Source organism: Plecotus auritus (assembly GCF_963455305.1).
Source record: "Plecotus auritus genome assembly, chromosome: 8".
Taxonomy (NCBI): domain Eukaryota; kingdom Metazoa; phylum Chordata; class Mammalia; order Chiroptera; family Vespertilionidae; genus Plecotus; species Plecotus auritus.
In genome coordinates, this window is record NC_137782.1 from 129,032,018 (window position 1) to 129,059,291 (window position 27,274).

Sequence of the window (27,274 nt, forward strand, 5' to 3'; positions counted from 1 at the left end):
CTCATTGTGTTCCAGCTTCAGTATGTAATGGCAGGGACTGGGGTCCACCCTCCGTGATGGGGAGGAAGAGGCAGGGTCCTGCTCCCCTCAGCTCTCTGGGCCCAGGCAGGTGGCCCCGCAGGAGGAGTTCCCGCATGGGCACCCCTGGTGCTGGAGACCAGGGAGTTCACGGTGAATCTGATGATTTGAAAGGCTTTTAAAGTAACAGTTAAATGGGCTCACTGATTCCAGACTGACATGGTCCATGCCCTCCAGGGATTTCCAGACCCAAGGGAGCTGAGGAGGGACCACGGAGCGGCAAGGGCAGATTCGTGGTCATGATGGGGGATGAGGGAATTACTGACAACATGGTAGGACATCAGAAGGCCACTGAACCCCCCTGTTGGTGGGGGCTTCCCGGAGGGGCCAGGGCTTCTGCTCCTGAAAAAGAAAACCAAGGACGAGCGTGTCCATCACCTGCTCGCGCTGCCCAGCCACACTGAGCTGCTCTAGTTCTTTCAGTAAACGAAGCTCTCTCTGCTGCGGCCCTCTGTCTGGAACATTCTCCTTCAACTTCTCCTCCGCCATCCTCTTTCTTCAGCTGAGTCGGAAGGATAATTGTTGGAATGATAATCTCTGAGCAGGCAATTGTACATGGTGAATGTACTAAATATCACCAAACTGTACACTTTCAAATAGTTTACGTGAAATTCGACTTTAAAAAATGGAAGAGTTTAGATCGTTCTAAAACCGCGAAGAACAGGCAACAGGTTAAGGAGAGCAGAGATGATGAGAGGTTTGCCCTGGGGAAGGGGCTGCTGGGCTGAGCCTGCCCTTAGCAAAGCGCGGAGGGGGGTGCCGTGTTTAAGCCCAGCCCGCTGACAGGAGAGGCCTTGGGGACACCTGTGCCTCTTCCTGCCATGGAGCAGGAGCACCCACCTGGGCATCTGAGTCACAGTCGGGCCCGTGGGCCTGGGCTCTGGCGGAGGGAGGATGTTGGTGTGTGTGTGTGTGTGTGTGTGTGTGTGTGTGTGTGTGTGTGTGTGTGTGTGTGTTGGGGGGAGCGCTTCTTCTGAACTGGTACTGTGGGCAGTGGGTCCCGCAGGCCCGTGGGATGCAGACAAAGGTGAGGCCAGGGACCCAGGGAAGGGAATGTACAGATCTGTGCAGGGACCCCTTGGGCAGGTGTAGGAGACTGACTTTTCCAGAAAGTAAGAGAGAGGGCAGGATCCATGGTAACTCTGAGGTCAGCGACTGAACCCAGCAGGAAGAGAACCTGGAATGCTGAGGCCAAACTTCCCTTGCCTGTCTTTAGGTAATAAGTAATTTGTTCAATGTGAAGGTTGAGGTTTATTCTGAACTTGGTATAAATCTTAGACATCAAGGTTTCCTTTTATATAACCGCGTACAGGTAAACTGGACTTCCTTGCTCTTTATCTGTCTTTGCCTCCTGTGCACCGGCCTCCGCCTGGCACGCTGACGGGTGCCCACGTGGTGCCGTCATCCAGGCAGGGCTGCCGCCTGCGCTCCCTCAGCCTCCCCGCCTGGCCTGCCGCCTCATCTTCTCTTCCTCCTTGTGTTTTACTATGGTGGTAGAATAGACATAACACTTACCACTTTAACAGTTTAAACACGTATAGTTTAGTCACATGAACTACTCTCACCGTACTGTCTCACCATCACCACTGTCTACAGCCAGGACTTTCCCGGCCCCGAAACAAAAACTGGACACATTGAGCAGTCACTCCCATACCTCCGTCTTCCCAGCCCTGCAGCCACTGTTCACTTCCTGTCTCAGAATTTGCCTGTTCCAGGTCCTCGTTTAGGTGGCATCATACACTCTTGGTCCTCTTGTGTCTGACTTGTTTCATTTAGCATCACGTCCTCACGGTTCATCTGTCGTAGCATGTGTCAGGATTTAAGTAACTTGTAAGGGACCAGCAGGAGGCTGTGGTGTGTATACAACACATTTCGTCCATTCGCTCATCTGCTGAGGGACACTTGAGTTGTTTCCCCCTTTTGACAAAAGTTAGTTTTTAAACCATCTAGGAAAACAACAACAGCTAGGTTAAAATAGGGACATGGTTACTTTTTAATAGGAGTCATCTTGCCACTGTGGGGGGTGTTCATGAATAACTTTTTTGGCATGGATTACAAACCTCACAGTTACCTTCCGGAAAACATCAACGTGAACATGCTCAGCTTCATACACTGAGGATAACAGTTTAGATTTTGTTAAAGATGAGTCTTGTTATCAGAAGTTTATTTTAGGAACAACTATGCAGGAAGTACAGACTTGTGGCCAGGTGGCTGACAGGACAAAATGGTAGGACCTCTATTTTGAGCATCACAGGCACTTAAACAGGGACACTGCCCCTGCGGGCCAACCGCCGAAAGCCAGGGTTAAAGGACCATAGGGAAGAGCAGAACCTGGAGGTTGCTCTCTCCAGCCAACACCTCCCCTCGGGCCAACACCTCCCCTCGGGCCAACACCTCCCCTCGGGCCATCATCTCCCCTCGGGCCAACATCTCCCCTCGGGCCAACACCTCCCCTCGGGCCAACACCTCCCCTCGGGCCATCATCTCCCCTCGGGCCATCATCTCCCCTCGGGCCATCATCTCCCCTCAGACCAACACCTCCCCTCGGGCCAACACCTCTCCTCGGGCCAACACCTCCCCTCGGGCCAACACCTCCCCTCGGGCCAACACCTCCCCTCGGGCCATCATCTCCCCTCGGGCCAACACCTCCCCTCGGGCCAACATCTCCCCTCGGGCCAACATCTCCCCTCGGGCCATCTCCCCTCGGGCCAACACCTCCCCTCGGGCCATCATCTCCCCTCGGGCCAACACCTCCCCTCGGGCCAACACCTCCCCTCGGGGAATCTTCACCCAGTGGCGTGAAGCAGGGACAGGGACATGTTGGGTTAGGGATCTGTTGCCTGAAGAGCAGCCCAGTGAAGTAGGGAAGCGCCCATGGACAAAAGTGGAAACCCCCAGGGCTTGTGGGCCTAGGAAACAGGAGCCAGAGCGCCCTGCTGGGGTGCTGGGATGGAGCCCTGAGGCTACCAGAAGCCTGGGCTCAGGGGAACTGCGCTTGGCAGAAAGGGCCGCTCCAGCGGAGCTCTGGCCATGGGGCATTCTGAGAGACAGGCGGGTGGGACAGAGGGGGTCTGTTGTCTGTTGGGTGCAACATGGGGGTTCCCTTTTCTCCAGCCACTGAAGACATGAGCGGCTTCTCGTTGGAAGCAGCAAGAGGCAGCTGGTGCCTTGATGATTGTAACCTGGAGACCTTTGAACCTGAACTGCCTGGTGACACAGGAGGGTGAGCAGGACACCAGCCTGCCACGCACACTCCTCTGACTGGGAAGGTCACACTGCCACCCTCCTCTCCATCTGCTCCTCCAGGCAGCATGACCTTTCATGACCTGTATTTTCTCTCACATCTCTCACTCTTATTATTTTAATCCTCTCTGGAGGGTATTTTTTAAATTGATTTTTAGAGAGAGACATTGAAGTGAGAAACAAGTATGTCGGCTGCCTCCCGTACATGCCCCGATGGGGGCTGGAACCGACAACCCAGGTATGTGCCCTGATGGGGAATGGAACCAGCCACCTTTTGGTGCACAGGACCACGCTCCCACCAACTGAGCTACCTGGCTGGGACATGGCATCACACACGTAAACTACCTCCTTTCCTTTTTAAAGACGTAGTTAATTTTGTCCTCACTGTTGACAGATTGTAGTTTGCCTTTTGAATTGTTTTAGCCTAACCTACCTTCTCTTAGGCTTCCTGATCTGGCATTTTTGTCTTCCCCTTTTTTGTTGTTGTTTTATCTTCCCTTTTTAAAAAGTTTAATTTATAAGCTATTAGTTTCATTATATATTTAAAAATTATTTTGTTATTTTAAAAAGTCATGCACTAAATTTTTTTTTTAGCTGAGAAATTCTTTTATATTAGTTTTAGGTGTACAGCATAGTAGACATTATATAATTTACAAAGTGGTCCCCCTGATATTGCAAGCACCCACTTGGCACCATACATAGTTATTACAATATTATTGACTATAGTTCCTATGCTGTACTTTACAACCCGTGACTATTTTGTAACTACCAATTTGGACTTTCTTTGAGGATATCTTTTCCACTGATTTTTTTTAGAGAGAGTGGGAGGGAAGGAAGGAGAGAGCAAGGAGTGGGGGAGAGAGAGAGAGATGGAGAGAGAGAGGGAAAGAGAAAGAGAGAGAGAAAGAAACATTAAGGTGAGAGAGATACATCAATTGTTGCCTCCCTCATGCGTCCAAGACCTGGGCTGGGATGGAACCTGCAAACCCAGGTATGTGCCCTTGGCTGGGTATTGAATCCAGGACCCTTTGGTGTGTGGGCCAATGCTCTAACCACTGAGCACACTGACTAGGGCACCAATTTGTACTTCCTTTTTTTTTTTTTTTTTTTAAATAAATCTTTATTCAGATTATTACAATTATTTCTCCTTTTTTCCCCCATAGCTCCCCTCCACCCATTTCCCACCCCACCTTCTGCCCTTACCTACCCCCCACTGTCCTCATCCATAGGTGTATGATTTTTGTCCAGTCTCTTTATGAACCCCCCCATACCCCTTTCCCCCTGAGAATTATCAGTCCACTCCCTTTCTATGCCCCTGATTCTATTATATTCACCAGATTATTCTGTTCCTCAGGTTTTTAATTCACTTGATCTTTAGGTTCACTTGTTGATAGATATGTATTTGTTGTTCATAATTTTTATCTTTCCTTTTTTCTTCTTCCTCTTCTTTAAGAATACCTTTCAGCATTTCATATAATACTGGTTTGGTGGTGATGAACTCCTTTAGCTTTTTCTTGTCTGTGAAACTCTTTATCTGCCCTTCAATTCTGAATGATAGCTTTGCTGGGTAGAGTAATCTTGGTTGTAGGTTCTTGCTATTCATCACATTGAAAATTTCTTGCCACTCCCGTCTGGCCTGCATAGTTTCTATTGAAAAGTCAGCTGACAGTCGTATGGGTGCTCCCTTGTAGGTAACTAACTGTTTTTCTCTTGCTGCTTTTAATATTCTCTCTTTGTCTTTTGCTCTTGGCATTTTAATTATGATGTGTCTTGGTGTAGTCCTCTTTGGATTCCTTTTGTTTGGGGTTCTGTGGGCTTCCTGGACTTGTAAGTCTATTTCTTTCATCAGGTGGGGGAAGTTTTCGGTCATTATTTCTTCAAATAGGTTTTCAGTATCTTGCTCTCTCTCTTCTTCTGGCACCCCCATAATTCTGATGTTGGTACGCTTGAAGTTGTCCCAGAGTCTTCTTACATTATCTTCAACTTTTTGGATTTTTTTTTTTGCTTTTTGCTTTTTCGGTTGAGTGTTTTTTGCTTCTTTGTATTTCAATTCTTTGACTTGATTTTTGTGTTCCTCTTGTCTGTTTTTGGGTCTCTGTATAATATTTTTTATTTCAGTCAGTGTATGTTTAATTTCTAGTTGGTCCTTTTTCATCTCTTCGAGGGTCTCGTTATATTTATCGGCCTTTTCTAGGATATTCTTAAAAAGCCTTATAACCGTGGTTTTGAATTCTATATCCAGTCGTTTGTTTTCCTCCATTTCTTTTGTTTGTGATCTGATTCTTAGACGCCGCATTTTCACTGCTTCCCTGAGTTGGTAGATTTGTGTGCTAGGTTTCCAATTTGGCCCAGTGGGTCTGCCTCCCCAGTTAACCTGAGGTGGACACTCTTGGTGCACACCTTTGTGGACTGTGTGTACAGCCTTGTTGTAATTAAGTCTTGATTGTTGTTGGTATCACTGGGAAGAATTGACCTCCAGGCCAGTTGGCTGTAAGGATCAGCTGTGTCTATGCTGGGAGAAGTCCGGTGCTGGAGACAGCCTTATAGGATTAGACTTGCCAAATTGCAATAGCCTCTGTGCTCAGCTTGGATGGGGTGGGGTCTCAGTCTTGGCTTTCCGTCAGCGTTGCCCTTGCGCGCACTTATGTGCCTTCAGTCCTCTGCCTTCCCGGCTCCCGATTCTCCGCCCGAGAGTCCAGACTCCCCCCACAAGAGTGTGGGTCCCCAGGGGCTCGCCTGGAACTGGGGTTCACAGCAGTCAGAACTGGGGCTCACTTCAGTCAGAACTGAGGTTCAGTGCCGTCAGGAGCCTCCGACTCCCTTCCGCTAGGGAAAGCCTGTGGCAGCCTCCGCAGCCTTTGTGCGCACTGGCGCGAGCGGATTTTCAGTCCTCCGCCGTCCCCGGCTCCTGAGTCTCCGCCCGAGAGTCCAGACTCCCCCCACAAGAGCGTGGGTCCCCAGGGGCTCTCCTGGAACTGGGGTTCACTGCAGTCAGAACTGGGGCTCACTTCAGTCAGAACTGAGGTTCAGTGCCGTCAGGAGCCTCCGACTCCCTTCCGCTAGGGAAAGCCTGTGGCAGCCTACGCAGCCTTTGTGCGCACTGGCGCGAGCGGACTTTCAGTTTTCCGCCTTCCCCGGCTCCCGAGTGTCCGCCTGAGAGTCCAGACTCCCCCCACAAGAGCGTGGGTCCCCAGGGGCTCGCCCGGAACAGGGGTTCAGTGCAGTCAGAACTGGGGTTCAGTGTGGTCGGGGGCTCCCTTCCCCCTTCCGCCAGAGAAAGTCAGCCAGGCTCTCAGCCGCCCTTCCTCTCCGCGCGCACAAAGACCCTTTGCCGTACCTCCAATTCTCTGTGAGCTTTTCTCTATCCTTCTAGTTGTAGAATTTTCACTCAGTCAGCTTTCCTGTGGTTCTGGATGGTGTCCGTTCTGTCTTTTAGTTGTAGTTTTGAAATTGTTGTGCGAGGCAGCAGTTTAGGTGTTTACCTATGCCGCCATCTTGGTTTTCCCGCTGTACTTCCTTTTTTAATATATATTTTTATTGATTTCAGAGAGGAAGGGAGAAGGAGAGAGAGAAACATTAATGATGTGAATCACTGATCGGCTGCTTCCTGAATGCCCCACTGGGGATCCAGCCTGCAGCCTGGACATGTGCCCTGACCAGGAATTGAACGATGACCTCCTGGTTCATGGGTCAATATTCAAACCACACCAACCAGGCAATTTATCTTATTTTTACAAGCCAGTTGTTTGTTCTTCTTTGAAGTTGCCTGCTCATGTATTTTGAGCCCATCTTCCTATAGATTGAGCCTTTATTAAAAATATTTTATTGATTTTTTACAGAGAGGAAGGGAGGGGGATAGTTAGAAACATCAATGAGAGAGAAACATTGATCAGCTGCCTCCTACACACCCCCTACTGGGGATGTGCCCGCAACCAAGGTGCATGCCTTTGACTAGAATCGAACCCGGGACCCTTTAGTCCACAGGCCAATGCTCTATCCACTGAGCCAAACCAGCTAGGGCTGCCCATTTTTGATTAGATTATCTTCCTTTTGTTAAGTTGTATGTTTCCTGAAAATTTTGGAGATTAAACCCTTATCAGATATAACATTGGCAAATATGTTCTCCCATGCAGTGGGCTTTCTTGTTTTGTTGATTTTCTTTTGCTGTGCAGAAGCTTATTTTGATGTAGTCCCATTTGTTTATTTTCTCCTTAGTTTCCATTGTCCTAGGAGCTGCATCGGTAAAGATATTACTATGACATATGTCTGATACATTGCTGCTTATGGATTCTTCTAAGATTTTTATGGTTTCCTATCTTCTGTTTAAGTCCTTTATCTATTTTGAGTTTATTTTTGTGTATGGTGTAAGTTGGTGTTCTAGTTTCATTTTTTTTTTGCATGTATTTGTCCAATTTTCCCCAACACCATTTATTGAAGAGACTGTCTTGACTCCATTGTATGTTCTTGCCTCTTTTGTCAAATATTAATGAGTATAATGGCTTGGGTTGATTTCTGGGTTCTCTGTTTGTTCCATTGGTCTATATGTCTGTTCTTGTGCCAGTACCAGGCAGTTTTGAGAACAGTGGCTTTGTAATATAGCTTGATATCTGGCATTGTGATCCCTCCCCTACAACTTTGTTCTTTCTCAGGATTGCTGTGGCTATTCAGGGTCTTTTTTTATTCCAGATGAATTTTTGGAAAGTTTGTTCTAGGTTTGTGAAATATGCCGTTGGTATTTTAATGGGGAGTGCATCGAATGTATAGATTTCTTTGGGTAGTATGGACATTTTAATGATGTTGATTCTACTGACCTATGGACATGGTATATTATTCCATTTGTTTATGTCTTCCTCTATCTCTTTTTTTAATGCCCTGTAGTTTTCTGAGTACAGGTCTTTTACCTCCTTAGTTTATTCCTACGTATCTTAATTTTTTTTGTTGCAATGGTAAATGGGATCGTTTTTTTTAGTTCCTCTGTGAGTTCATTATTGGTGTATAAAAAAGCCATAGATATCTGGGTGTTACTTTTGTATCCTGCTACATTGTCGAATTCATTTATTAAGTCTAGTTTTTGAAAAAAAGTTTTAAGTTCTTAGATACTCTCCTATTATTTCTAATGTTTTCATGTTTTGCCTTTCACACTAAAGTCTTTAATTTTTTAAAAAGTTTTAATACTTTACCTAACATATATACTGTATATATAACACTAGAGGCCCGATGCACGAAGATTCATGCAAGAATGGGCCTTCCTTCCCCTGGCTGCCAGCACTGCCTTTGCTCTGGCCTGGAGCCGCCTTTCCGCCTTCCCACCCTGCCCAGAGGCCTGGAGTGGCGCAGAACGCCTGCATTGTTGCCATGGTGACAATGCAAATGTCCCACCCCGCCCCCTTGGTGCCTGTGTATGCAAATTAACCTTCCATCTTTGTTGGGTTAATTTGCATACTCACTCTTGTTTGGCTGGTGGGTGTCACGAAGGTACAGTCAATTTGCATATTTCTTTTATTAGTGTAGATATATATTGGTGGCCTAGTGCACAAAATTCGTGAATATTGAAAGAGAATTAGAGGAAATATTTAAATATTGCTATATGCCCTTTCTCTATAATAGAAGTGTCTGGCTGGCCCCACTCCCACTGGGCGACACCAAGACCCAGCTGGCCCCACCCCTGTCAAGCCCCGCCGGGTGGGGGATGCAGCCTCACATCCCCTGGCCCTGGCGTGGGGGGCACAGCCTGAGGTCCCCCGGCCCTGGCCCGCACCACGCAGTCTCACCCAGACCCGCTGCGCCACGGGACCCATCAATGCGCCTCCTGGTGACTGATGGTTTGGTCATTATGGATAAAGTCATGCACTTAAGCATGCTCATTCATTTTTAATGCCTGATTTGTCTACGTTCTCTAAATTGCAAAATAAATAAGATCTTCAGCCAGATAGCGTCACAATGCCAAGTTCTTTATATAATGACATATACCATTCTCTCCACTCAGTATGCTCCATTTGAATGGATTAAATGTATGTGACTCATATGAAAGGCACTGCTGCTTGCTCTTAATAGAGGAAGCATTAGCTCAATACCTAACGCCATAAAGTGGTTTAAATGGCATATACTGACTTGAAGAACAGAAAGAAAAATAACAACAAAAAAAAACACCCCAAAAAACAATGTTCAGTGCTATGGATTGCAGAATTCTCCCCCTTTCCTTTTGTTTTTTTCTGCTTTTCCCATGAACCTATTTGCGCTCTGCCTCAAAGTCAACACAGAAGACAAAATCAGATGCTATAATCTGCATTTTATAGTGCCATTTGAGTACAAAGAGGTTTTTCAATCTTTATTATTATTTTTTTAATCAATGCAGCTCAAACTTGCTCCCAGTGTTCCAGGAGCCAGGCCAACATGGTTGTGTGGACACACCTTTGCTAGGTGCTGTTAGGCTTCAGGGCTGGGGCAGGGAACATACCAGGTGTTGCTGGAAATGAACCAGCTCTCCTCTCTACATAGCAGGAATCTTTTCATTATAAAATGCAAAGCAGCAGCTACCTCCATCCCCAGCCCTCCTCGCCTGGGGGTGTAAAAAGGGGCTGGGAGGAATTTTGCTCGATTTCTCTCATTTAACTGAGCCCAGTGGCAGCTGCTTCTCCGAGTGAGCGCATGCCAGCTGGCTCAGGGCTAGCCGCACCTGGAAGGCAAGCAGCAGAGCTGACCAGGGGCTTTGACCAACCCCAAGTGCGCGGGTCACAGTAACCTCGGCAGGTGGGCTGCTCCCAAAGACTCTAGGCCCCTCCCAGCTCCCTGCTCTCCCCCTTTCATCCACAGTTGCCACCGGCGTGGTGTGCCCCAAGACTTGGTGTGCAGATGCCAGGGTTGCAGGTTCAAGACGCTCTGCCTCCTCCTGGCACTTTGAGCCATAAGCGCTGGCCAGGGACCTTTCCATTCGGTCTTGGTCTTTGGTCACTGCTGAGGTTTTTTGGACTCTCTAGGCCAGGGACAGCCAGGACCTTTGCCTTTGACCAATGCTGTGCCTGCAGCCTGCCTGGGGTACCCCCAGCCGTGGGAAAGTGTGGGGGCGTGGCCAGCCTGGGTGAGGGGCCATGGGGGGGGGGTTTGGCTAGCTGCCCCACCCTCAATTGGGGTGGGAGAGGCTGATCAGGGGTGGGGCCGGGCAGCCATCTTGTGACAGCATGAGGGTCAATTTGCATATTGCCTCTTTATTATATAGGATATGTATACCTATTTTAAAGGGTCAGAGTTCTATGGATTTGTGGTGGGAAAGAGCAGCCCTTACACTTCCCCTTGTGCACTCACTTCCACCTCTTTAATGGGCTCGTGCGGCTCCTTCTTGATTGTCCGGTTTTGCCACCAGGAGGTTGATGCCATGTCTCCACCATGCATATGCACCCTTCCTGTTCCCCAGCTTCTCAAAGGGGTTAGGTCACCGTTTGGGGTACATCAATATTCTGTGTTTAAGCTAAGCCAGTGGTCGGCAAACTCATTAGTCAACAGAGCCAAATATCAACAGTACGACGATTGAAATTTCTTTTGAGAGCCAAATTTTTTAAACTTAAACTTCTAATGCCACTTCTTCAAAATAGACTCGCCCAGGCCGTGGTATTTTGTGGAAGAGCCACACTCAAGGGGCCAAAGAGCCACAGTTTGCCGACCACTGAGCTAAGCCACATGGCAAAACATGTTATCCTCTCTTATAGATTTTTGTTTTGTCTTCTTTTTCTTGGAACTTTTAATGATCTCTTACTGGTTGTTTATTTTTCTATTTATTTAACACTTACTCAACCCCAAACTCTATCAGATGTTTCTATATATCATAACACGGATCAATTAGGTCCCCCTGAAGTCTTTCCCACAGCCTTTGCCTGCAATCTGGACTGACCACACTGTGTGCCAGTTGACAAATCCATAGAGTTAACCTGTGGCCACATAGTGTGCAAGGCCCTAGCAAAAGAAAGCGAACAAGACAGTCATGATTCATGCCCTCATGGAGCTTACTATCTAGTGGTAGATTCAGGAAACGTTTTTGTTCCTAGCCATTTTCTGGGGTCTGGAATTGACGCCTGTTTTTCGTTAAGATGATACCAGCTGCATTGTCTCCTGAGAGGGCTGCTTCCTATTCACCTCCCTGGCCAAGCCGACAGTGGGAACTATATGAACATTTCCCCACTTTTCCTCAGCTGGACCTTATCTCGTGAAATGAAGTTAGAATTGGCAGTTTTTTTTTAGGCCAGCCCCATTTGCCCCATGGTTAGTTGAAGTTTTGGACTTAGATTCTGATGTCAGGCTGTCTTGTGTGGGGAGCAATGATGAGGTTGGGTGAACACTGTGCAGAGAATGGGTCAGGGATTCTAGAAATGTGTGAATCTGGCCATGCCTCTTTGAGGACATGCTGGACCCAAACCCCGGGCAGAAGTCTAGAAAACTGGGATGACCTCTGAAGGGCCCTATTTTCTCTAAGTCCAGAACTGAGCCTCAGATTTTACCTGTGCAACAAGACCACCCAGAGTAATGGTACCTGCAATAGAGGAAACGGAGAGAACAAGGAGGAAAAAAAGGAAAGGAAGAGATAATTTATTCCAAAGTCGAAGGATGGGTTGGTTTGAGTTGCTGGGTGATTTGGGGCCAACTACGAATCCCTGAAAGACAGGTAGGAGAGGAGCAGATAGGAATAGAGTTGTAGACCAAGAAAATGAACAGCCCACATCTATGCATCTTGTGAATGTAATCTCCTTAACATGTAGCCCAATCAGACTTGGCAAATAACCCAGCGTTGGGGGAAGAGAGTTTCCTTAGATCAGGATCTTCATCTTGGGGAGTTGTGGGGGTGGGGAAGCTGTGAGATGACCCAAGAGTGCCCCCTCAAGGCCAATAGTTAGTTTTGCTATTATTCAGCCCAGACCTCCACCCAACCAGAATTCATGAGTATTTAGTGAGAAACTGGGTAAGGGCTATAAGCAAGGGTTTACAGCCAGTCAAAATAAAACAGGCATTATAAGTTAAAATCACCCAGCTCCAAAACAGGTAAAGATGAAGACATCAACGATTCAGCTTGGCCCAGCTTTCTTTTTTTTTTTTTTAATCTATTTTTATTGGTATCAGAGAGGAAGGGAGAGGAAGAGAGAGATAGAAACATTGATGATAGAAACATCGATGAGAATCATTGATTGGCTGCCTCTTGCTAGATCCCCAGCTGGGAAACGAATCATGATCTCCTAGGTCCACATTCAACCAGTGAGCTACCACAGCAGGGGTTGGCCTAGCTTTCTAACTACTGGCCAGCACAATCATTTGAGACAGAAAATGCTTTGTGATTTATAGTTAAAACACTCTGCCTTCTCCATACACTCCCTTAGCCCACAGTGCATGTGCTGATGGTCACTGGAGGCCTTTGTCTGGGGTGGGTGGACAGAAACAGAAGCTGCCCTCAGGGAAGAGGAGTGGCCAAGGAGGCTGGAGCCGAACCTCCTAGAAAAAAGAGGGCAGTGAATTCTCAGATTAGGTGTGAACTAGATCTAGGACGAAGAAATTAAAGAGTGAATCCCCAAGATCAGAACTAGGCACCAGGGCTTGGGTTTTTTCATCTGTGCAAGAACAAAAAAACAAAACAAGACCCTGGTGGAGATGGTGGAGAGTGGGGCAGAGCAGCTTCATGGTCACAGGAGTGACAGCAGAGGTGGTGACTTTGTGGCTTTTGCCAGGTGCTCAGCGAACCGATGTGGGCAGAGTGGGGAAACTATCCTGAGCTCTGGGGGCAGAAGAGATTTTGACGCCAATGCTGATTCAGCAAGCAGCACTTAGCCAAGGAAAACGGCATTGTGAGAACTCTCAGCACTCCTCCCCCAGGCTGTGCTTTGAGTTGCTCCCTAACTCTGTGCCTGGGGAAATACCATTATAGTGTGAAAGCAAGCAAGTCTGTATATTTGCTGTTTAAATTAATCTTCTCCAGGGCACCCCCAACATATATTCTGGCTGGGCTAGGAGGAGGAGGGGGCTGCCACCTCTGGCTTCCCATACCCTGACCCTACTAGAAAATGTCTGGGAAGGTGTAGAGAATCACACTCATTGTCCTAAGAGGACTCCATCCTGCCTGTGTCCTTGCAGACCCAAGTTTCCAGATAATGATCACTTTCTGTCTGTTTTTTAATAACTTCCATGTAAATAGCCACAGCATCTGACAACCAAAAGGGGCATACACATATTAATGCTCTCATTTTACAGGTAAACTGGCCCAAAGTGGTTAATTATCCTGCACAGCATGACAGGGAAGAGCTAGGTAGTTCCCACACACGCACCGCACCGTCGAAGGCTTCTTCACAGCCTCCTTCTAGGTTAGGCAGGAAGTTAGGTGGCACCACCAAGCCATGCTTGGTGGCAGGGCCTGCTCTTTGCCACAGCCTCTCAGGAAGCAATTGGCCCCTACAGCCCTGCTGGAGCTTTGCTGAACTTAGAATAAGGCTGCTGAGCATCTTCCCTGGCTCAACTTTGGGCCTTAGCTTTAATTACAGGTCACAAGATTAAGTGCTTTATGTGCATTATCATACACACACACACACACACACACACACACACACACACACACACACAAATATATATTTTTTTCATTATCACATATATTAACTCCTACTTTTCAGAAATGGTTTTCCAGATTATAAACACTGGTTCCATGTGAGACAATAAATGCTCTGAGGCTTTAATCCTGCAGACATGGGGGTGGGTAAAGGAAAATTCATCAAAGGTTAATGGCCTTTCTTTCTGGCCTATAGCTCCCAGGGCAGCTGGGATGAGACTAAGGGGAGTTCTGGACCTGAGATGCCTATGTCTTCTGGGAGTCTCTGGGTATGCCCGGTGGGTACAGACACCCTCTCCGCAAAGCCCATGATAGGGCTCTTGGCCTGTCACCTGTGTTTCTAGAAAGGCCACATTCCAGCCTCACAGCCCATTTCCCTTGACTGGCCATTTTAGATTGTGGCTCCCCATGCACTTCAGGGGAGACATGGCACAGCCATAGATGGGAAAGAAATGACCCTCTGTGGCTTGTTTTATGCAGAGTCAATAAGAATATTTTTTAAAAAAGGTTATTTATTTTCTAAAAGTATAAAAACACAAACAAAAAGGGACTAACTCTTATCTAGAATAAGAAATAATAATGTTATAACAAACACCCCTGTGGGCCAGGCCGCTGTAAAGAAAGCACTGCTCCCAAACCATTAATAATCTTACCACTCTGCCCCGCACTCTTTAGAAGGTTACTACTTCTAAATTACACATGGACAAAGAGTTTGTTTTATTGAACCAGACTCAAAAAGTAAGGGTTATGCTTCTTCAGGTTGATAAAATAAAATTCCACGGCTCTGAAGAAAATAATCTTATGTCAGTCCCAGGGAACTTTTCTCCCCAAGAGTTGATTGGTCACTTTCTGTGGAAGAAAAGACAGGCAGGAAAGAAGTTAGCAACCCTTGCAACCAGGCAGACAGGCACTCCTTCCCTCGGACATGGCATTGAAGACCAGTGGGGTTCTGCCCAAACCTTGTTTACCTTCCCCAGCGACAGAAACTATGGTAATTATACGAAAAATACTTCCTGGAGTGTTTAGGAAAGATCATCTATAATCAATATCTATTATTTCTGTATAGATGCAGACACTCTACCATCCTGATAGACTAATCCTTCCATCAGTTGGCAAACACACAAGCACAGTGAGAGCCTGATGCAGGGCCTGGGGCCTCCGCACTTGAGCAGGCCCAGCCGGAACTCTGGGATGTGCTCCAGAAGTGTTTTCCATCCCACATCGGTCTGGGATGAATGCGTCTTTTGTTTTCTGACTTCCAGCGTCCTCTTGGGGTGAAGGAAGGGGGTTGGGAAGGAAACCAGGACAGTGAAGGATGTGGGCCTTTAGGCACTGTAGCCCATTTCATTTCTCAACGAATAAATTGCTAGCAAGTGCCCTTGCCTGTGAGGTTCTGGGGCCCACAGCACCACTGACTCCACGGGAGCGATGGGCAGAACATGGTGCCGGCGTCGAGGCTCTGGCAACTCTTAGGCTACACGCAGACATTTTCCAGCCTTTTGAAAAATTCTAAAGGTCATTGGAATAAAAACACAATTCTACTGGACTTGACCATTTCTACCATAACATACATCTAAACTGACCCCTAAAGATGAAATCTGGTTTCCTTCCAAATGTATGCCTGGAAGGGGCCTTTTTCAGGTTTGGTTTTTTATTTTTAGATTTGAAATCTAGTCATAGGTGCCTTTATCTTCCAATTTCAGCAGTGGTACAACACATCAAGAGCTTAAGTTCACTCCCCAAATGCAGTTAATTCCAAAAGGTCAGGTGTGTTTCACTCAGTTTCTCTTCCTTGATAAACCTGACCAATCCCGCTCTGGGACTGACTGACCTTTTTATATAGCTGGGCTCGCAACCGGTATGACTTATATTCCAATCTCCTTCTTTCCTCTTCTCTCTTTTTCTGTACTTCTGGAAGCTGCTCATAAATCCTTAGGAAAGACAGAAAGCAGTGAGGTTACCAGACCACAGAGGCACATGATGTCTTCTCACCAATCTCCCTACATTCTACCCTCTCAAGGCATCTAGTCCCTCAGACAGGCCTGGCCCGTAATGTGCCCTGCTTCCTGTTAGACACTTGAACACAAAGAACTCTGGTCTGTGGTGTTTATGATCTGGAAGGGGAGACAGATAAAGAAAAATACATTAGCCTGGCTAACGTGGCCCATTGGTTGAGCATCGACCTATGAACCAGGAAGTCAGGGTTCAATTCTTGGTCAGGGCACATGCCTGGGTTGCAGGCTCAATCCCCAGTGTGGGGCAGCCTAAACATAAGGGAAATGATGGGGGGGAAAGTACAATAATGGTCACATCTCCAAAAGGCGACACAATATTATGGGAAAAGAAGAAACTTATTCTGAGTGAAGTAGGTCAAGGAGGGCCAGAGAAGACATTAAGCTTGTGGGTCTTGAAAAAATAGGAGCAGAAAGGGGATGGGAGGAGAAGGGAGCACTGGTAAGTCAAAGTTGCACAGAGGCGTGTGGGGAGTAGGTGGGAAGCAATGGGGAAGGGAGGTGGGCTACGGAGGGCCTCACAGCAATGTGCAAGTTTGGGCTCTGTCCTATCAGGGATGGGGTGTCACTGACTTTAAGTAGAGAGGAACATGGTCAAACATGCACTTGATAAATATACTCTAATTGGAAATAATCTAAATTTCTAATAAAAAACAGCTACACAGATTATGGAATATAATGGAATTATTACAAAGCATAAAAAAGGAACAAGTATACACTGTAAAAGTCACTGTTCATTAAAAATACCATGAAATATCACCTCACACCTGTTAGAATGGCTATTATTAAAAAAACAACTCAGAGATAACAAATGCTGGTGAGGATGCAGAGAAAAGGGAACCCTTGGGCACTGTCAGTGGAAATGTAGATTGGTGCAGCTACTATGGAAAACAGTATGAAGGTTCCTCAGAAAAGTACACATAGAACTACCATATGATCCAGCAATAACATTTTTGGGTGTTTATCCAAAGGAGATGAAATTACAATCTCAAAGAGATAGCTGCACCATCATATTCACTGCAGCATTATTTACAGTAGTGAAGACCTGGAAACAACCTAAGTATCCATCAATGGATGAATGACTAAATTAAACATGACATATATGAGGAGAAACCAAGATGGCGGCATAGATAAACACCTGAACTGCTGCCTCGCTCAACAATTTCAAAACTACAAAAGACAAAACCGACATCATCCAGAACCACAAGAAGGCTGGCTGAGTGGAAATTCTACAACTAGAAGGGAAGAGAAAAGCACACTGAGACTCAGAGGAGCTGCAGAAGGCAGAGGTACAAAGGCGCGCGCACGCGGAGAGGGCTGGCAACTGAGTAGGCGGCTGTCTTTTTCAAGCGGGAGGGAGACAAAAGCTCCCGACTGCTCTGAACTCCAGTTCCTGGTGAGACTCTGGGGACCCAGACTCATACGGGAAGAAACTGGACTGTCTGGCAGCGGGCGGAATTTGAGGGCGGCTTTCTCTCAGAGGATCTTGCAGCGATTACCACGGGACACTAAGACCCAGGGGCCTCTTAGGGCAGGACTGACAGGAAGCCATTGCTGTTTGCTCCACCCTGAGACTCAGCATCCAAGCTGAGCGCAGAGGCTTTTGCATATGAATGGCCTGGTCCTTTGAATTCTAAACTTACCTATCAAACTGCAGCTGAGTCAGTGAGACCCAGAACATGCAAAAGAAGGCCCAAGGCCCTGCAGCAGCTTGCATTGCTTCACAGCTGGGCCTCATCTGGGCACCTCCAAAACCCAAACAAAGAAGAGGAATCTGCAGATCTCTCCGTAGCTCCTGCTGGGTGGCCTCAGGCAGAGGCTAAATTAGCACCTCCTTGGAGATCCAAGAGCCAGTGTACCCAGGGGTCAGAGTAGGACCATCCAGATTACAACTCCTCAGATCCATAAGGGACACACTCAGGGGGCAGACTCAATGAGCACTAAAGCCCCACTGAAGCAAGTCCTGTCTCATAAGGGTGTCTCCAGCACAGAAGTTCTCCCAGCGTAGACACAGCTGATCCTCACAGCCAATTGGCCTGGAGGTCAATTCCCCCCAGTGATACCAACAACAATCAAGGCTTAACTACAACAAGACTGTGCACACAGCCCACAAAGGGGTGCACCAAGAGTGTCCACCTCAGGTAACTGGGGAGGCTGAGCCACTGGGCCCTATAGGACACCTAGCACACAAAGCTACTCTATTAATTCAGGGAAGCAGCCAAAATGCGGAGACAAAGAAACACGTTACAAATGAAAGAAATAGAGGAAAGCAAAGAACTGGATAGAGAGTTCAAAACCACGGTTATAAGGTTTTCCAAGAATTTTCTAGAAAAGGCCGATAAATTTAGCGAGACCCTCGAGGATATGAAAAAGGACCAACTAGCCCTAGCTGGTTTGGCTCAGTGGATGGAGCGTCGGCCTGCGGACTGAAGGGTCCCAGGTTCGATTCCGGTCAGGGGCATGTGCCTTGGTTGCGGGCGCATCCCCAGTGGGGGGTGTTCAGGAGGCAGCTGGTCGATGTTTCTCTCTCATCGATGTTTCTAACTCTATCCCTCTACCTTCCTCTCTGTGAAAAATCAATTAAGTATATTATTTTAAAAAAAAAAAGGACCAACTAGAAATTAAACATACACTGACTGAAAAAAAAATTTATACAGAGATCCAACAGCAGACTAGAGAATCACAAGAATCAAGTCAAAGATTTAAAATACAAAGAAGCAAAAAACACACAACTGGAAAAGCAAAAAGAAAAAAGAATCCAAAAATATGAAGATAGTGTAAGGAGCCTCTGGGACAACTTCAAGCGTACCAACATCCGAATTATGGGGGTGCCAGAAGAAGAGAGAGAGCAAGATACTGAAAACCTATTTGAAGAAATAATGACCGAAAACTTCCCCTACCTGGTGAAAGAAATAGACTTACAAGTCCAGGAAGCGCAGAGAACCCCAAACAAAAGGAATCCAAAGAGAACCACATCAAGACACATCATAATTAAAATGCCAAGAGCAAAAGACAAAGAATATAAAAAGCAGAAAGACAAAAACAGTTACCTACTGCGGATTTCTCAACAGAAACTATGCAGGCCAGACAGGAGTGGCAATAAATATTCAAAGTGATGAATAGCAAGAACCTACAACCAAGATTACTCTACCCAGCAAAGCTATCATTCAGAATTGAAGGTCAGATAAAGAGCTTCACAGATAAGGAAAAGCTAAAGGAGTTCATCACCACCAAACCAGTATTATATGAAATGCTGAAAGGTATTCTTTAAGAAGAGGAAGAAGAAGAAAAAGGTAAAGATAAAAATTATGAACAACAAATACATATCTATCAACAAGTGAATCTAAAAATCAAGTGAATAAGAAACCTGATGAACAGAATAAACTGGTGAATATAATAGAATCAGGGGCATAGAAAGGGAGTGGACTGACAATACTTGGGGGGAAAAGAGGGGTGCGAAAAGAGACTGGACAAAAATCGTACACCTATGGATGAGGACAGTGTGGGCGGGGGGGGGGGGGTAAGGGCAGAGGGTGGGGTGGGAACCAGGTGGAGGGGAGCTATGGGGGGAAAAAAGAGGAACAACTGTAATAATCTGAATAAAGATTAAAAAAAATTAAAAATAGCAAAAAAACCCCATGACATATATGTATATACAAACACACACGTATTTATAAAAATACATAATGGGATATTATTCAGCCACAAAAAAGGTAATCCTTCTATTTGCAACTGCATGGATGGCCCTTGAGAGCAATATGCTAAGTTAAATAAGTCAGAAACTGTGTGATCTCACTTATGTGTGGAATCTAAAAACAACAGACTCAGAAACAGAGAACAGCATGATGGTTGCCAGGGACTGAGGGATGGGACAATGGGGAGATGTTGGTCAAAGGGCACAAACTTCCAGATATAAGATGAAAAGGTTCCCGGGACCTATGTACGGCAAAGTGACTCTCATTAACAATACTGTACTGTATACTTGAGAGCTGTTAAGAGAGTAGAGCTTTATGTTCTCAGCATAACAACAACAAAATGGTAATTATGTTAACTAATCTTATTGTGGTAACATTTTCATATATGTGTGTGTGTCAAAACATCACATTATGCACCTTAAACTTTCACAGTGTTTTAGGTCAATTAAGTATCAGTAAAGCTGGGAAAAAAAAAAAAAAGGATCACTATTAGAGAAGGGATAACAAAGGCCACTGGAAAAGAAGGACATGTGGTATGAAGGGAAATTCTGCTTCGACTAGGAAAGGCTGTATTCCAGGGCTGCAAATCTGGGAGCCAGACTAATCAGGATAGTCAGAAATTACATTTTGTGAATGGTTCCTTGAGAGCAATTAGTGGCCCGGTGCACAAAATTCGTGCACGGGGCGGGGGGGAGGGGGTGCTGTCCCTCAGCTTGGCCTGCACCCTCTCCAATCTGGGACCCCTTGAAGGATGTCCTACTGCCGGTTTACAGGGAACGGGCCTAAACTGGCAGTTGGACATTCCTCTCACAATCTAGGACTGCTAGCTGCTAACCGCTCACCTGCTTGCCTGCCTGCCTGCTCCTAACCACTCTGCCTGCAGACCTGCTCGCTCCCAAATGCCCCCCCACCGGCCTGATCACCCCCAACTGCCGTCCCATCCTGGTCTGATCACCCACAACTACCCTCCCCTCTTGGCCTCTAACTGCCTCTACCTCGGTCCCGCCACCAGGGCTTTGTCCAGAAGAACATCTGGAAGGTCTCCTGGAAGGTCTCCCAGTCTAATTAGCATATTATCCTTTTATTAGTATAGATAGTATAGATAGAGGCCTGGTGCATGGGTGGGGGCCAGCTGGTTTGCCCTGAAGGGTGTCCCGGATCAGGGTGAGGGTTCCCTTGGGGTGTGGGAAGGCCTGGGCAAGGGGCCTGTGGTGGTTTGCAGGCCGGCCACACCCCCATGGGGTGAGGGGCTGAGGGCTGTTTTCAGCCTGGCCACACCCCCTTCAGGGTAGGGGTCCCCCCTTGGGTTGCCTGGCCAGCCTGGGTAAGGGGTTGATGGCTGTTTGCAGCCTGGCCAGGCCCCCCAGCCTGGACCCTTACTCCATGGGGGCGTGGCCAGCCTGGGTGAGGGGCTGAGGGCTGTCTTCAGGCTGGCCACATTCCCTTCATGGTGGGGGTCCCCGCTGGGGCGCCTGGCCAGCCTGGGTAAGGGGCTGAGGGCCGTTTTCAGGCTGGCCACAACCCCCAGTGATCCAGGCTCCCAGCGCCCCCCTTTCCCCCCGCTCCAGCCACTCCTTGAGCAGCGGCCAGGGTGGACGGGAAGCTTGGCTTCCTCCGTCGCCAGGGGCAACCCAAGCCTCCTGCTCGCTCCAGCTTCGTGGCCGCTTCCATCTTTGTTGGGTTAATTTTCATACTCGCTCCTGATTGGCTGGTGGGCGTAGTGGAGGGATGGTCAATTTGCATGTTTCTCTTTTATTAGTGTAGATTATTGTAGACAAAGGCACTGCACATTATTGGCACTGTCTGTCCATCTGCTCAATTATCTTTCATCTCTGGTACCTGGTCCAGTGCCTGGCACACACATCAATAAGTTCTATATGAATTATTAAGTTAGTGAAATGACTTCACTTAAACACGCATATTGGAAGAAATCAGTCAAGTTCTCTCTTCTCCAAATCCTTTCTTCTCACAAGAAACCTTTAAAAAATCTTTGGGAGAAGTAGATGATGAGAGAAGATGATAAGTAACAGGGATCCAGAGATCCAAATCTCCCATAGGATATAACTGAAGGAGGACTGGAAGGGAAGCCCAATGCCAGGCTCTCACCTTGCTCTGGTTCTGACTTGCTGGGCTACTACTCTCTCGGTTGCAGTTTCCTAACAATGAAGGGTGGACTAGATGCTTTTTAAGATCACATTCAATTCTATGATTCCCAAAAGGAAGTAGATGGTTTCCTTGTAAAGGGGCCATAGCAGAAATAAAACTGAATAGAAGCACTCTAAAGAAAATGTGTCCGTTTAAAACCCGAGTCTCTTCCCAGAGATGGGTCCTCAGTGCACTTGTACAACTGCCTGCATTTATGTTTTGAAGCACTGACACCGTACAGAAGATGCTTCTATTCCATTAGGCCAGCTTCAGGTCCCTAGAAGGGCTCCTCTTACTGAAGTGAGTGTAATTCGCTGCCACACAATGAGCACTGTAATTTCCCCTAATTAAATTTTGTGACAGAATAAAGCAATGGTTTTCAAATTTTTTGGACAAGGACCCCTTCATACTCTTAAAGCTTGAGGCCAATTTTGGTCAATGTGAATTTTATCTATCGAGATCTACTGTATTAGGAATTAAAACTAAACATTTTAAAAGTATTTATTTTTTATCCTCACCTGAGCATATTTTTCCATTGATTTTTAGAAAGTGGAAGACAGTGGAAGACAGAGGGAAAGGCAGAAATATCGATGTGAGAGAAACACATCGATTGGTTGCCTCCTGCACGAGTCCCGACCAGGGCCCAGTCCAGGGAGGAGCCTGCAACCGAAGTATGTGCCCTTGACCAGAAAGGAACCCGGGACTCCTCAGGCTGACACTCTAGCCACTGAGTCAAACCAGTTAGGGCTAAAGTACTTATTTCTTAATTCACTTAAAAATAAAAATAATAAACCTGTTGCATGCTAACACACGTTTTCCAAAACTAAAATTTTTACTAAGAGTGGTACTGTTTGACATATTTTGTAAATCTATATTTTTTAAATATTTAATGTCTGATTTAATAAAAGACAGCTAGATTTTTACATCTGCTTCTGTATTACATTTGTTGTAATATACTGTTCTAGTTAAAAGATACATTTTTAAAAATCCAGTTTACACACATATGTAGTTGGACAAGAGAGAAGTATTTTAATATTCTTTTCAGATAATTGCTGATTTTCTTGATATTGCACCAAAACTTGACAAGTGGTAGTTTCTTAGAAAGTAGTTGCAATGTAGAATCTAAAACCATATCAATGAACTTTTGTACTCTCATATAAACAGAGGTCACCAGTCTATCCATGCCTGATTTTGTAACACAATGGAACAGTCATTGGGAGAATACTGGCCCAGTGATTTATGCAGATCTTCCAAATGCTGACATATTTACTTATAAAACAACGTACTTGTTAATATCATTGCTGACATCATCAGAAAAGTCTCAATACTGGGAGGTAGTCAACCATATAGTGGTAGACCAAGTTTTCTAGAATTTGATTCTTTGCTTGAAAGCTCAAATTTTCTCTTTGGCTGTAAATACCGTCAGCTGTTTTCCTTGAAGTGACAGACCCACTTCTTCATTTTTAAGAAAAAGTCTGTCATAGGCCCGGGTCAGAATAATCAGCTTATCTACCATTTTTTCAAGTAAAGGCTGTGTTCTACTTCAGCTCGCTCCACAAACCTTGGTGTAAGTGCTCTTCCTTGAACCAGCTGTTGGTCTTGCATGCAGCAAGTGCTCTGCATGTACTTCCCTTACACTGCTGGCATGTGGCTATAAAGAATACAAAGTTTTCTGCCCTGGCCAGTTTTGTTCAGAGGTTGGAGCGTCAGCTGGCACCTACCTTGGTTGCAGGCTCGATCTTGATCCCTGGCCCTGGTTGGGGCAAGTGCAGTAGGAAACCAATTGATGTGATTCACATCGATATTTCTCTCTCTCCTCCCCCCTATCTCCCTTCTACTCTCTCTATAGATATCAATGGAAAAAATATCCTTGGGTGAGGATTAAAAAAAGAAAAGAAAATACAAAACCTTCTAGACCAGCAGTCTCAAATAGTGTTAAGGCACCAGCAGTTTTATTCCTCCCCCATTACTTTTGCATCATCAGTGCAAATATCAACACACTGAAAAAAGGCAGTAATATTCTAGTATTATTTTGAGATTCATTTTGACCTGGCAAATCCCCTGAAAGGGTCTCAGTAACTTCCAGAGGTCTACAACCACACTTCAAGAACTCCGTGATTAAAGCCTCCCTTTGAAGTACCTATAAGGAAAGGGTTTACTAAATGGAGAGTAAAAACAAAATTTCGGGAGGAATGCTTTAAGCATCTAAGATAAACTGTTTTCAAGCATTCTGCTGGCTAGAAAACTGTTCTTATTTAAGGAGGTAGCTAATGAACCCCTAAATGGTAACTCTTAATTCAGTTATTCCATGGCATTCTCATGATCAATATATGCATATCTCTAATGAATGCTAATGCACACAATGGCACAAAATTTAAAAAGTATATAAAGGCAAAAAATTAGTCTTTCTCCTACCCAGTCATTCAGTTTTTTTTTCCCCAAAGGCAACCACTATTACCAGTTTTTTGTGTATCCTTCCAGAGATATCCTATGCATATAAAGTGTTCACCTCTATAGAAGCACAAATACTTATTTTTAAAGACTACAAATAGTGGCAGTGTACACGTGCTTCTGAAACCTGACTTTTTCTCAAGCTTAACTTAATGTGTATTGGATAGTACTCCATTATTTCTCACTGTATTGAAGAGATTGAGATTTCTAGAAACAGGATAGCCTAGATAAAAGGCCCCAAATATTTATTTTAAAATACTCTATATTATATTTAAGTTTCTAATAAGCATGAGCTTGACTAAGGCATGCAAATTAGTGGGAATTCTTTCTATCTTTGGTAGATGAGTCATCCATATCATGATCTGCTACCTATTCTTCTTCTCTTTTTTGGTGTCATACATGAGAAACTACTTTCACAACTAATTTTTCATGTGTTTTTTTAAAAAATATTTTTATTGATTTCAGAAAGGAAGGGAGAGGGAGAGAGAGATCGAAACATCAATGATGAAAGAGAATCATTGATTGGCTGCCTCCTGCACGTCCCCCCATTGGGGATCAAGCCCGCAACCCAGGCATGTGCCCTTGACCGGAATTGAACCCGGGACCCTCCAGTCCATAGGCGGACACTCTATCCACTGAGCCAAACCAGCTAAGGCTAATTTTTTATGTTTTAACTTGAGCAGAATGCCTTTATTCTGAGGGCAAGCCAGAGCTCTTGAGTACTTGCTGGCCTGATTTGTACTTTTCTAATTACTCTTACTCTTTTGGCCTTACCGTTTAGACCTCTGAATCATTTCCTTCTTTCCAACAGGCCTATACTTCTGGGCAGCCAGGAAACCTAAGCAAGAGAAAAAGGGGTTTACAGTGAATAGTGACATAACAAGGAAGGGTGTGGTGTGCAAGAGCTATGTGACAGAGTTGCTAGGACTTTGAGGTCCTACTGTGAGCTGACAGTGCTAGGTGGTCACCAACAGTGAAGGCCAAGGCCAGGGTTGAACTATGATGACTGTGACAGCAGCCTAAGTCTCCTGAAGGCATAACACTGTGGCACAGACTAGACTATGAATTGATACACTGCCCCGTTTACAGGTAATGTGATGAAAGTGTTAGGTACTTTATAGGGTTTTCACAGGTTTCAAATATTACTTTATTAATCTTACACCTGAGCATAACTGTGAAGAGCACTGATTCTGGAGCCAGCCCACCTGGGTTCAAATCTCAGCTTAGTAGATACTTAATCTCTTAGCCTTTGTTTTCTCATATCTAAAACAGGGATATTAATAGGATCTACCTCAGGAAGTACTGTATTAAATGCCAACAACGTCTGAGTAAAACATAAGGGCTACATAACGATTACTTTTTATTTTTTAATGTATTTTTATTGATTTCAGAGGGGAAAGGAAAGGGAGAGACAGAAACATCAATGATGAAAGAGAATTATTGATCAGCTGCCTCTTGCATGCCCCACACTGGGGATCAAGCCTGCAACCCGGGCATGTGTCCTGACCAGGAGTTGAACGGTGATCTCCTGGTTCATAGGTCGACGCTCAACCACTGAGCAAAGCTGGCCAAGCCATAACTATTATTTTAATTACTAACACTACTATTTCTATTATTATTATTATTATTATTATTGCCACCCTATGAAGTAGACAAGCCTGAAATCAGCCCCCTCTTTAATGAAAGAAACGAACAAACATAATACTACTTTTGGAACTAACTTGTTCTCAGACACAGAGATTGTTTATAAAAACACCTTCTTACTGTACACTCTCGTTTTTAAGATGCAGTGATAGGGCAAGAGTAACTGGGCTTATTTGGATCTTTCAAGTACTGAGAGCTAAACTGGGTGGGTTTTGTGACCTTAGGAGATGTAAGTCTCAGCAAGCAAAGAAGTCTGTCTGTCTGTCCATGTAACTGGCCTGGCATTGAGCAGTGCTCCCCACAAGAAGCAGACCTTAGAAAAAAGAGAACAAAAGCAGACCTTGACCTCTGTACCCAGGAAAGGAAAGTGCAGCATGTACCTCTCTTAGGGAGTGGGTGCACGGAGTCCCCCTGGCCCTGCCATTCTCGCCCAGTGTTGAACAGCACCTCCCGCTCACTCTGTAACACGTTCTGTAGCTTCCTCTCCTGGACTATTAACTTCAGGCGTTTTATCCGCTCCCCAGAGCGGGAGATGAAGTCAGGTCTGTGAAACAGAAGTGATTCCTGAGGAGAAAAAGCCCCATTCTTACATTAATGATGCAATTTACTCTCTAAGGGCCTAGAAAAACAGGACCTGACCAACAGATTTAAAGAGTCTGTTTCTAAAGGTATTTTCTATTCTATTCTATTCTTGAAAACTTGAGGCCCGGTGCACAGGATTTGTGCACCGGATGGGAGCACCCCTCAGCCTGGCCCATGCCCTCTCACAGTCCGGGAGCCCTCGGGGGATGTCCAACTGATCCAACTGATGGCTTAGGTCCATTCCCAAGCAGTCAGTCGGACAACCTTAGTGCTGCCACGGAGGTGGGAGAGGCTCCCACTACCACTGTGCTTGCCAGCCATGAGCTGGCTTCTGGCTGAGTGGTGTTCCTCCTGTGGGAGTGCCCTGACCACTAGGGGGCAGCTCCTGTGTGGAATGTCTGCCTCCTGGTGGTCAGTGCGCATCATAGCAACTGGCTGTTCTGCCGTTAGGTCGATTTGCATATTATCCTTTTATTAAATAGGAGGATTAGAGGCCCGTGCACAAATTTGTGCACCAATGGGGTCCCTTGGCCTGGCCTGCGGGATTGAGCTGAACTGGCTCTCTGACATCCTCCGAGGGGTCCCAGATTGTGAGAGGGTGCAGGCCAGGCCGAGGGACCACACCGGGGCCGGGAAGGGACATGGGAGGTTGGCCAGCTGGGGAGAGACCACAGGAAGGCTCCAGGGCGTGTCTGGCCCGTCTCACTCAGTCCCAATCGGCTGGATCCCAGCAGCAAGCTAACCTACCAGTTGGAGAATCTGCCCCCTGGTGGTCAGTGCACATCAGTGACTGGTCTACCAGTCGACTGTCTGTCCCTGGTTGAGCGGCCTTAGCATATCATTAGCATATT

General features: G+C 46.1%; 2 protein-coding genes across 2 annotated transcripts in view; both read right to left on the reverse strand.

Moving 5' to 3' along the window:
• STAMBP (STAM binding protein) overlaps nucleotides 1–27,274 on the reverse strand; it is a 762,428-nt gene that overhangs the window by 127,948 nt on the left and 607,206 nt on the right. The window lies entirely within an intron of this gene.
• Nucleotides 14,395–27,274, reverse strand: part of ALMS1 (ALMS1 centrosome and basal body associated protein) — a gene marked incomplete at its 5' end in the record, with an annotated part of 140,444 nt that continues 127,564 nt past the window's right edge. The window contains 4 exon segments of the mRNA XM_080686207.1: nucleotides 14,395–14,743; nucleotides 15,726–15,825; nucleotides 24,972–25,035; nucleotides 26,222–26,405. Coding sequence (XP_080542333.1) covers nucleotides 14,699–14,743; nucleotides 15,726–15,825; nucleotides 24,972–25,035; nucleotides 26,222–26,405 — 393 coding nt within the window. The 3' untranslated portion in view covers nucleotides 14,395–14,698.